The sequence below is a fragment of the Brachycentrus maculatus genome, unplaced genomic scaffold (assembly GCF_059751285.1).
Source record: "Brachycentrus maculatus isolate JH-2025_06_01 unplaced genomic scaffold, ASM5975128v1 h1tg000453l, whole genome shotgun sequence".
NCBI classification, from domain to species: domain Eukaryota; kingdom Metazoa; phylum Arthropoda; class Insecta; order Trichoptera; family Brachycentridae; genus Brachycentrus; species Brachycentrus maculatus.
In genome coordinates, this window is record NW_028281200.1 from 93,453 (window position 1) to 106,012 (window position 12,560).

General features: G+C 27.9%; 2 protein-coding genes across 2 annotated transcripts in view; one reads left to right on the forward strand and one right to left on the reverse strand.

The window, feature by feature from the left end:
• The first annotated feature begins 76 nt into the window (after window positions 1-76).
• Window positions 77-3,289, forward strand: LOC148302426 (putative peptidyl-tRNA hydrolase PTRHD1). Its single transcript, XM_088271630.1, has 2 exons — window positions 77-442; window positions 2,985-3,289. The coding sequence occupies exons 1-2, from the start codon at window positions 257-259 to the stop codon at window positions 3,168-3,170; spliced, it is 372 nt and encodes a 123-aa protein (XP_088127756.1). The 5' UTR covers window positions 77-256; the 3' UTR covers window positions 3,171-3,289.
• Window positions 3,290-11,216: 7,927 nt separating this feature from the next.
• LOC148302427 (uncharacterized) overlaps window positions 11,217-12,560 on the reverse strand; it is a 66,947-nt gene continuing 65,603 nt past the window's right edge. The window contains exon 29 of the mRNA XM_088271634.1: window positions 11,217-12,149. The gene's annotated coding sequence lies outside the window, so the exon portion shown is untranslated. The remainder of the gene's footprint in view (window positions 12,150-12,560) is intronic.

A 12,560-nucleotide genomic window follows, 5' to 3' on the forward strand; every position in this document is an offset into this window, starting at 1 on the left:
TCTGTGGTCCTTTTTTTTATTTATCAAGTTTTTAGTAATGGCTACACTGTAAATTTAAAATGTGACAGCTAGCAAACCAACTGCACATCGCAAATTCTTTTCAAACGATATTCAGCCGGCGTGGTTCGTGTTCAGTTTCTGACGGGAATACAAATTTTTTGTACAAAAAATAAAGTAACGAGTCAGTCGATCGAAAGCCAAATTTTGTGCATGTAAATTGTAGTTTCGGAAAAATTTGAAGGTAAATCGTTCCACAATGTCCAAAATTGTGCAATATGTTATTGTTCGTCACGATATTTTGAGAGAAATGCAATGGCCCATGGGTGCATTTGTCGCACAAGCCTGCCATGCAACTACTGCTGTAATGGAAATCTTTAAGGATGACCCTCTGACCCAAGAGTATTTGGCTGACTTGGATAACATGACCAAAATAGTACTGGATGTGAGTACAATTTTATTTTACTTTATTTTATTATTTTACTTACTTCATTCATAACAATTCAAATAATTATTATCAAATCATGTTAATATCTTCTTGTTGGCATAAGAAAATCATTTTGTATCAATTCAATTGTTTGAAAGGTTCATCCATCACTGAGTTGGACGAATGGAGTTTTTGTCATTTTTGCCTTTTAATTTTTGCAATGGAATAGCCTAAAAACTGAAACGAAAGCATAATTTTTAATAAGTGACGTAGTTGGCAGTCGCTACGTGGCAAATTGCAGCACACATTCCATTCTCGTGATTATATGGCAATATTTTTTCCTATACAATGGCAGTAGAATCTTAAAATCTAAATTCATCTCACGTTTTTTCTCAGTAAAATGACTTTGAAAATGGTTCCGTGATTAATATTCATGTATTCATTCTCCCATCCTTGGAATATTTTAAGCATGTGTAGTTGGAGAACAATTTCTGTATTCTTTGAACAAGATCTTTAAATACCTAATGAAAATAAATCCGCCTCCGTAGTGTAATGGTCAAAACGCTCGGCTACCGTTCTGGAGGTCCCGGGTTCGATTCCCAGGGGGGTGTCAAATAAATAAAAGTGATTTTTTCACTCTAATATTAATTCAATATTACCCTGGACTGGTACTTGAAGCGGAGGGGTAATCACCTTTCCTTCATGTGTCAACGTCAAAGATAACACTGCGTTTATATGATGCAGTGCCCTATGCACCATTGGGGTGCAGATAAGAGTTTGAAGAAGAGAAGAGAAAATAAATAGTTATTTGCATTGACCACAGGAATACTAAATTAACAACTAGTAAATTTTATTGTCAAGTTTATTGTAGTTGTATTATGAAGTTGTTTTATACAAAGCTGTATTTTGATTGTTCAAGTTAAAGAAAATGTCAGACCACAAAGTATGTGGTTCAAATATGAACAATGTAACATTAATTATGTTGTGTCTAAATCATATATCTAGCAATAAATTGAAAAGTAGCCTTGTCACGATTTCACATTCAAATATGTAGTTTTTTTTTAAAGCATAAAATTGTGATAAGATTTGATGACTTATTAACTGTTTAAATATATTTTCGTAGCTTCAAAACAAACCGAAACTGCTTTATATCAACACATTGTTTGCGGAAAACGCTTTAAAGCGTCTTTAACATACTGTTGGTAGAGAGCGGGAGACACTTATAAGCGTTCTATTTGCTTACTTTTGATACAGCGTGAGACGCCAAAATATAGTACAGATTGTAGTTGGGTTTGCGGTTACTTCTGATTAGTATACGATCACTTAACCAAGCCTACGACGGTCGTAAACCCTGTAAATGCCCAGACTTCCATATTCTTCGTGTTGAGATGATTCTGCTTAACGAAACCTTTTCTCATCCTACCATAGACGGCTATTGTGAATTCGCGCATAGTGTGTTACGAGTTTGATCAATATATCTAGAAGTTCATTTTTTTTAGTAGTGTGGTTGTCAATCATGGGTAGAATTGGTTAATGTTACATACGTGTAAAGTGATCACTTAACCAAGCCTATGGCAGTCGTAAACCCTGTAAATGCCTAGACTTTCATATTCTTCATGTTGAGATGATTCTGCTTAATAAAAGCTTTCTTCATTCTACCATAGATGGGTATTGTGAATTCGCGTATACTGTGTTACTAGTTTCATCAATATATCTAGAAGTTGAAATTTTTTTAGTAGTGTGTCAATTATGGGTAGAATTGGTTAATGTCACACGTTTGTAAAGTGATCACTTAACCAAGCCTATTACGGTCGTAAACCCTGTAAATGCCTAGACTTCAATATTCTTCGTGTTGAGATGATTCTGCTTAACAAAACCTTTCCTCATCCTACCATTGATGGCTATTGTGAATTTGCGCATAGTGTGTTACGAGTTTCATCAATATACCTAGAAGTTTAAATAAATTGAGTAGTGTGGTTGTCAATCATGGGTAGAATCGGTGAATTTTACATGTCGCTCACTCCTTTCAAGAACGTCATAAATCGATTTTCTAGGAGATTTGATTTTCTAGGAGAACGTTTTTAAAGTTTAAAAATATAATACAATGTATTTAAAATTAATATCAAGCCAATTATTGAACTTTTTACTGTGCAACAGATCTTTTTAGGTAAAACCTGAATGTTTTTCTCCATTTGAAAAATATATAGGTTATTTATAAAATATTAAACAATACATTTTCTTCAAAATGCAAAAACCAGACTTTCTGCCCTGTAGCGGGTAAATATTAAGTTAAAAATATGCCTCTTTTGCTGGGATATAGTACATTTTCTGGGCATTCCAAAAACATGCACAACTGAAAATTGACGATTTTTGAAATATGACGTTCTTGAAAGGAGTGAGCGATGTGTGTAAAATGATGACTTAAACAAGCCTACGACGACTGTAAACCCTGTAATTGCGCAGACTTCCATATTCTTCTTTATCAATGTTGAGATGTCAAAAAATATTTGTATGTACTTTGTTTTATAATTTTTATTTCATTTTAAATTTATATTTCTAGGTGCCAAATGAGGCAGGCCTGATGAAGATTGCTAAAACTCTGGATGAAAATAAAATAATGCACAAGGTTTGGATTGAGCAGCCGGAGAATATGCCGACATGCATAGCCCTGAAGCCCTATAGAAAAGAAGACCTTAAACCATATCTTGGTAAATTCAAACTTTACTCATACACCATCATTGATTAAATCTTGACTGCGGAATAGTCATATCAATGATTTCTCCCATATTTTAAGATTTCTTCCTCATTCAAATGAAGATCTTGTCATGTAATATAAAATATATTTTTGTAAAAGTAGTAGACTAACGTTTTGTTTGATATTTTTTAACCTATCCGCTAGTGTGGGCATAATGTTATGTCAAATGAAAATTTGTTGAGAATAATGTGGACATACAAGCATTTGAGGTTATACAAAATCTTTATTTATTACTGATATTATATTACCATTATTCTCAGGAGATTGTTGTGATGTTTAGGTAGCTTAACATGTTGACTGCCAACTACGAGATAACTCGTAGATTACGTTCTTTGCTTGGACACCGACTACGAGTTATCTCGTACTGTGTTTACTTGCCATATTCGTGTAGCTATGATGACATTCCTACTATATCAGAGCTAATATGGATAGATGGCTTCTGGGAAGAGAACATAAAATCAATGCTGGCTTACATGAACAGAAAATTTATGAATAAATATAATTGATTTTTTGTTTTTTATTCCAAATCAAGAAGCAAAAGAATATTTTTTACCGAAACTCTGAAAATTCCTGTGGCAGTCAACGTGTTTATTTTCAATTTACCATCACTGTAATGTTGTAAATAGAAATACTGAAAAATGTTTGTTTTAATTAAAGAGAAACATTTGTGTTTTTATTATTTACACAAATATTTCAATTTCATACTATTTCTGTGAGCCTAGAGCGGCTCATTATTAGAAATAGGTATCAAATTGTGGTAGAGTGGGTTCGAACCGAGAAACTCTGACTTAAGAGTCTGCGACACTAACCACGGCACCACAACACAACACATTATATAAATTGTTTTAAGAAAACTAATTAAAAAATGTTTTAAATAAATCAATTTCTCGGGAATTTCAATTTCTTTCTGTCGCACTAGCGGACAGGTTATATAACATTATGTATGAAAATGTATTTCGAAACTAATACATTGTAAAGTTTTAGTACACAGTAAGATGTTTTAAATTTTCTTTGTATCATTTGCATGATAAAGGAATAACATGAATGACAAATCGCATGCCGGAAACTAATTTTGTATCGTATTTGAATAGTTGACTGAAGTGTTTCGTAATTCTTTATTACAATCCAAGCTAGTAATTAGGTAATGCTCCATTTATATAAGGTTAGTACAGACTTATTACTTTTTGCCAAATTTTTATAACCAATCTCCATGTCTTTAACAGATGTGCAAACACTAAAAATATTAATTGGTGTGTTTTAACGAATAGTCAAGTAAACTTCACAGTAATTTGCTTGCTAATTGCTATTGGAGACATTTTAGAACATAAAAATTTAAAGTTACCAGTTGTGTCGGGTTGTGGTCCCGTGGTTAGTGTCGCGGACTCGAAGTCAGAGTTTCTCGGTTCGAACCCACTCTACCACAATTTGATAACTATTTCTAATAATGAGCCGCTTTAGGCTCACAGAAATAGTATGAAATTGAAATATTTGTGTAAATAATAAAAACACAAATATTTCTCTTTTTATTAAAAAAAAAAAAAAAATGTCAGACCACAAAGTATTTGGTTCAAATATGAACAATGTAACATTAATTATGTTGTGTCAAAATGATACATCTAACAATAAATTGAAAAGTAGCCTTGTCATGATTTCATATTAAAATATGTAGTTTTTTTTTTGAAAGCATCTTTCATTTGATGAAGATGTATTTATTTTTTATAAAAATATTTTCACATTAAATACAGACGGCTTTGTGTGAATTTCATGGTTTTTTCTTTTAATTCCTTGTGAGTTAACCAAATTCCATTAATAACTTTACTGCCATGTAAAATATACTTTACCAATGTAAATATGTATTTTACACTGTAATTTTTCTCTATGCTTTTCTGGAATCCATATTTAATCTGTAGAGATTTTTTTTATTACATTTTTTTTATTTTGATAAAATTAATTTTCTGAATTTGTTCATTATTACATTTAAATATTTAAATATTTTTTTTTACAATCGTTGCATATATGTCTTAAAAAGAACCAATTTCAAAATAAATTAAAATAAAATCATTCATATTAAAAGATTGTAATCATTTAATGAAAGAATACTTATTTGTTAATTGTACCTTATTTTTATAGTTTATTTATTCAATGTTTAATAATTGATCATAATATGTAATCACTTTTTATATGCTGTATCTTAAGGACAAACTTTTTGTACTTGTACCCTTGAGTATAAATAAATGATATATAACATATTGATCCAAACATAACACAGTCTCGAATATAATATGACCTTTAAAATATTTGTAATTTTTTTTTCGATTTAACACAATTTTTTTTTATTTTTACAACAAGAATGAGAAAGGTATTTCTACCCATTTGGTCGATTGATGCTTAAGGAAGGGTATTTTTACCTTCTGTGCTGGCCTCTTTTCAAAGTCAGTAAAGAAAGAATTTTTTATTGTTTTTAAGTGAATATTATGTACCAATCTCTTTGTTTAAGTGTAAACTGTAGGTACACAATTATCAAATCCCGTCGCCAGCAGTCCGCAGGTGTAAAAAAAACACCCTTCCTAAATGTGTTAATATAATGTTTATCAAAATTCAATGAATAGTCGAGTCATTTCTTTACTTTATTTTTACATATGTATAGTATACTTATGTACTGCTGTTAATGGGAAAACTATAAATAGATGAATATTAAATATATCATACATTAAAACTCAAATTCACATTCCGAATACTAAAAAGTGATTAGCCACCCAGTCACTGCCAGCTACATTAGTTAATCATTGTTGATTACTTTCTTACTTATTCTTGACCCCTGTTACTTTCATGCTTGTTTCTAGTCGAGTGATGCATTAAAATAAGCCGTTGAATTATAACAGATAAAATGTAACCTCAAATGTTATCAGTGTTACAACAATACATAGTATAACATATTATTTATTAATTATTTTGCATTTATTTTTTTCTTGACCAATACTTGGATCCTTTAAATTGTGCTGAAAGCAGATTGAAAAGACAGAGATCAGCTTCACCATTTTCTTTTTTAAAGGAACCATTATGTATTTAAGTACCCAGATAAACTAGATACATTATTTTTACACAGTTAAAATATTGTTTCTTTTTTTTTACAAGATAGACTAGTCATCAGCAGAAAAAATGTGTTCATTTAATAAACTTATTATTATTAAAATGTTCTTATATAAGCAAAATAGTAACGCATTCTAACCAATACGTTATATTAATCCTAGGTTTGCAAAGTTTTGTTCAGAGACTATGTAATATCGCTCATTCGGTGCAACAATGGCGTAATTACACTTTTAGAAATATGTATTACAGGAGATGCCATTCAGGGTTTGTAGCAACAGAAATGTCACCATTTTACTCAATTCTACAATGACACTAGCACCATCTCGCAGCGTTTAACCACAAAATCAATTATGTCCATTTTTCTCCTGATGTAAACAGTCTTTCTGCACATTTTGTCACTTTTTACTTTTTTTGAAAAGTGAAATAAAGTCATTGTTGCACTAAATGAGCGATATGCATAATGTATCATATTTGGCATTGACTTCTATGTTTAATTTTGTGAAAAATAACCTGAATGAATATTTTTTTCTTGTTAACTACATTTATGAATTGGACTATGTAGAAAGTGGCACCTGACATACCAAAGATGCTAGCTGGTTGCTAGATCTCAGAAATCTCTCTATTTCTTCTCAATCCTCTGGAGCATAGCATTTATCTCTATTTTTTTTTAAAGTCAAAAATTCTCATAATTTCAATTAGTACGTGGAATAATATTTTAGTACCATTTTGTTTTTCTAATTATGTAAATAATATCACTGTGGAATCTTTCTTTTGGGACTATGTTTATAATCAGCAATACTCCCAAATATGAATCAAGGTTAGTGAAAACAAAAATAAAAGTCAATAAATTTTTATAACATTTATTTTAGAATGAGAAAGTTTAATAAAAAATAACATTTCATTATTTACTTATGATACACTTTCAGTTTTATTTTACAAACAATTTATTCGCAAGAAACTTTACTAAAATACTTAAAAGTAATGTGGTTATCTCATTTGAATATTTGACATAAACGTGTCTGAAAACATGTGTTGCAATATTGAAATGAGATCCGTGACAAATTGACATTGTTGATTTTTATATTTCTTAAAATATTTCCATTTTATTTTTAAAAAATTATAGCAAATGACAGCTATGATTGAAGAATAGGAGTTTTTTGTAGCCCTTTAAAATTTACATTGAAAAAAAAAAATATATTGTAATTTTTTCATACAATCAATTATTTTATGTATAATAGTAATGCAATGATTTTTTATTATTCCAATACCTGTGTTGAATACAGCATATATGTTCAATATTTATTATGCACATTCATTCAAGTAAGAAATATGCTAATTATTTTATAAAAATCCTACCTAAAATAGGTAAAAATTTTTAATCAACTTATTTTTTTATGATCAACCTTTCCCTTACGGTGCAAAAAACTTCTGCGTGCAACGGTGATATGTATTTTGTAGAGGAATAGAAAAATTCTAAGCTCATATCTAATATATATTTTATATTGTTATTCTCATTTTTAGAGTTGAATTGTAGTAAATACATATCACCAGGAAGGAAAGGTCTAAACGACCGGTATGAAAACGAAAGTACTAGGCATTGGTCATTTTAGAGGGTTTCGTGGAGATAGTTATTTTTAAAATTACTCATTTGTTTGAAGTAGTTAGAATATAATTTTCTTCAATTCTAAATGGATTCCAATTTTATCGGTTCCTTCTCAGCCTGTCCAGCCTTTAAAAAAGACTGCTGGATTAATTTTTTAAAATATAAATCTAAAAGAATACACAATCAATCGTTTTTGCACTGGTGCTTCAAATTTCTAAAGAAACTTGAAACTTATATTCATACTAACACATTCTTGTAAAGAAAACTTGTAAACACAGGCCGTATATACATATCTGTTAAGTATTGTTTAACGTTACACATCGAGAAATGTACCCACCTGCCGATTCTTAGAATTTTATATTTAAAAGACACATGGATTATATATAACAAAAACATTTATGATGCGAATTTTACAAGAAAGTTTTTTTTCTTTCATGATTTTCTGTATTTTGCTTACATATTTTAATTTTGTAAGCTAAAAAAACAACCTAATGTTTATTAAATAAAATAATTTATAATTTTACGCAAAAAATCATTTATATATAACCTTTAATTCAGAAGATGCAGCTATTTTATACTGAATTTGATTCGCATGTGAAATTTTAATACATAATTGCCCGCATTCTAGTCAAATTCGGCTGGAAAATACCCAGATATGGATGTGTTCAGATACGAGACGTAATCAGTCTTATGACATCCTATGTCTTTTAAAATTATGTCGGTCTGTTAATCCAATCAATAACCTTAAGTGTTTTAGTAGGAGATGAAGAAAAATAATTAAAAGCATATTTCTACTTTTTGTGCCACAAAAGATATCTTATTTTTTCATTTTTATTTAAATTTGTACGCTTTTACTATGTATCAATCTCTTACACAGTAAAAAATAAATACGTACATGATTTTCCTTTTTTGATTAAAAAAATAACAGAGCTAGATCTCTTTTGATAGATTGTTATCAATTATGGTTTAATTATATTAAAAATAAATATGAATTTATGTGATAATTGTCATAAATGTATACAGTTATTATATCCTGCCATGTTTTAATTAAACTGAGTCTCTATTTTGTTATAAATGTATTTTATTAATAATAAAATATATCTGAAATAATCATTCAAATACCTTACTACCAGAATAACCTATTCCTTTTTATATTTTTTTAGTATTCTGACATTCAACCTCGCTATCAAATATGATAAGTTTGTTTGATGAAAATGTGAATAATTAATAATGCATTTATCCTATCAAAAATGTTTATATTGTATCAGTTTAAAAAGAATCATTAAAGGTATTTCTCTCAATTTTATTAATGGCTAAATATATTTGGTATAAAAATAACTTAAAACAAAAATATGTATAACACACAATACACTTATGAAATTGGACATTAATGCGTTATATTATTTGCACCCTTTTTTTTACTGGATATTCTTTTTTAAACAAAGAAATGAGTTTTTAAACTACTCTTGTAATATTTTTTTCTTTCTAAAAACCGAATATACGTTTTAAAAATCCTTATATTATTTAATGTATTTGACAAACTTGTTGAAATGAAATAATTTTTTTGTGACGTATTTCTAATTAATTGTTTGGAAACAGGTGGTATTTATGTATTTATTACAATTTTAACAAACTCTAAGAATCTGGTCATTTCAAAGTAAAAAAAATATGTATTTAAAAAATACATTAAAAAAATTGTGCATATAAATAACCCAATATTTTCTACCTATTTGATCATTTTACACATTCAAGTAAAGGCGTTTAAAATTCATTTTAAAAATTCAGTATTTTATTAGTTATGTATTTAAAAGAGTTTAAAAATCTGAATATTTAATAAAGTAATTTTACATGCTACGTTGATATAAAAAAAGTTTTTTTTAAATTAATTTTACACCAAGATTCAAACATACCGTGTTCAATGACTAAAAAGTAATGATTCAAAGAAATATTTTACCGAGAGTAAAAAATAGATTTCGTTATAAATCAATTTAAAACTAGTTTAGATCTGTTTAAATACTAACCTATTTGAATACAGAGTAATAAGAAGAGTATTTTGAATAATAAAATCTAAAAAGTTTTTAGACAGCTAAGTTAATATTATATAAATAGTTGTCAGTGAAAAAAGTCACAAGCAATGGCACTTATAAGTCTAATATTTATCAATTAATTGTTACATAAATAATTCACTTATACGCTATGGCCTATATACAATAATTATGAATAAAAATATGATTTGTAGTTGAAGTATGACGAGAAATGTATTTTATTTTTAATGCATTTTTTTTTAATATTGGGATTTTTCAACTCACTGATGCTAATTGCAGTACACTCTTGACTCACGCGGGATCACTTTCAATAGGAAATGGCTTAGTCAGGAACTTGAAAATAAATCGAAGACACACTTTTTTCCAAAATGCTTAAATCGATACTTAATAATTTCAAATAAAGATTCTGCAGTTTGTTTGGGACCGTGCAACAAAAAACGGCACAGCTTACATTTTTTGATTTGTTAAAACAATTGTCAACTGTGTCCCTGTATGTAAATTGGACTACCCACCCCTAAGACAAAAAATGGGGGATCGCAAACATGTACATCTGTACTGATCTGTAAACTTTTTTAATGTAAGCGTAAACAGATAATTATGAAAGTGTGCATCATCAAATTTTTTCGATTGCCCTAGATTTTTTTACATCCTCATTTTCATTACATCAAGAGTCCATTGTACCTCTGTCTTTGAAAATATAGCAACCCAGAAATGATTCCCAAATGGGTCAACATAAAAAAATACATAGTGTTTCACTACAATAATTCGATGTTACCCTGGACTGGCACCTAAAGCGTGAAATAGATCACATCACCTTTGTGTAACCTACAAAAAGATATCAGAGCATCAATCCCATGCAGCGCCTTCTGCACCGTTGGGTGTGGATGAAAAAATGAAGATGACACATATATATATATATATATATATATATATATATATATATATATATATATATATATATATATATATATATATATATATATATATATATATATATATATATATATATATATATATATATATATATATATATATATATATATATATATATATATAATATATATATATATATATATATATATATATATATATATATATATATATATATAATATATATATATATATATATATATATATATATATATATATATATATATATATATATATATATATGTATATATATATATATTATATATATATATATATATATATATATATATTTATATATATATATATATATATATATATATATATATATATATATATATATATATATATAAAGAAAATAAAATAATTTTTTACTACGCTGTATATACATTTCTAAATAATTTATGTATACTGAAAGAGGTAAAGTTGTTGAGTCTTAATATAGAAACATACAGAATTATATTAAAACATGTAAACTTGAGATATCAACATATTACTGGCAAAATGTTTAAATGCAGAGTTCTTGTTTTGTGATGTTCAATTGTGATGGTTAAAACCACATATCGCTTACTCCTTTCAAGAACGTCATAAATCAAAATACTTGATTTTTCAGGAGAACGTTTTTAAAGTTTAAAAATATAACAAAGTGTATTAAAAATAAATATCAAGCCACTTATTGAACTTTTTACTGTGCAACACATCTTTTTAGGTAAATCCTGAATTTTTTTTCTCCATTTGAAAAATATTTAATGTATTTAAAAAAATAATTAAACAATGCCTTTTCTTCAAAATGCAAAAACAACATTTTCTGCCCTGTAGCGGGTAAATTTTAAGCTAAAAACGTGCCTCTTTTTCTGGGATATAAAACATTTTCTGGGCATTCCGAAAACATGCACAGCTGGAAATTGACGATTTTTGATTTATGACGTTCTTGAAAAGAGTGAGCGATATTGGTGAAATTAAAAAAGAGTTTTTAATTCAATTTATTTTTCCAGTAGAAAAATCGTATCAAAATTGCATTATAAAAACAAGTATGTCAATTTGTCCAACTGACGCTTTTTGCGAGTAATAGGACGATATACATGTTACAAATTGAATAGTAGATTTCGATATAAATAAAAACTAAAGTACGTCGTATTTACAAAAGGGTTATCCATCCGATATACAGATTGATATTGTTTTTACTAATTCCACGATATAAAGTCCACATCACTGAGAATATTAAGATTTGAATATTGTTTATAGAACTATCTAGTCGACATTATTTCTTATTCGTTGGAGCTTGATCCAGTCCAAATGGGATTCCTAAAAAATAAAAAAATAATTAGTTCATATTGCAATGATTGTGTATTTAAAAAAAAATCCTCAGTGAAGTTAGATTAAATTTTTTGTAAAATAGACAATATAGTTCATTGTTTATGGATTTCTTTAGTATACTTTCTTTAAACTTCAGTTAATATTTAGGTTGTACATTAATTGAGTGTTTTGTCATGATAAACTCCAATTATTAAAGCAAATCAACTCTTTTTATTGTAATCCTCCAATAATGTTTAGTAAAAATATTGATTAATAAAAACATTTTACATTATTTTACGTCATACATTAATATTTTGATTTTAAAATAAACAATTATGCTGTAGGAAAAACATCAGTTTTAACATACTCTGTTTAAATATAAAAATAAAACACTATTGACAAAAATACCACTTAACGAGT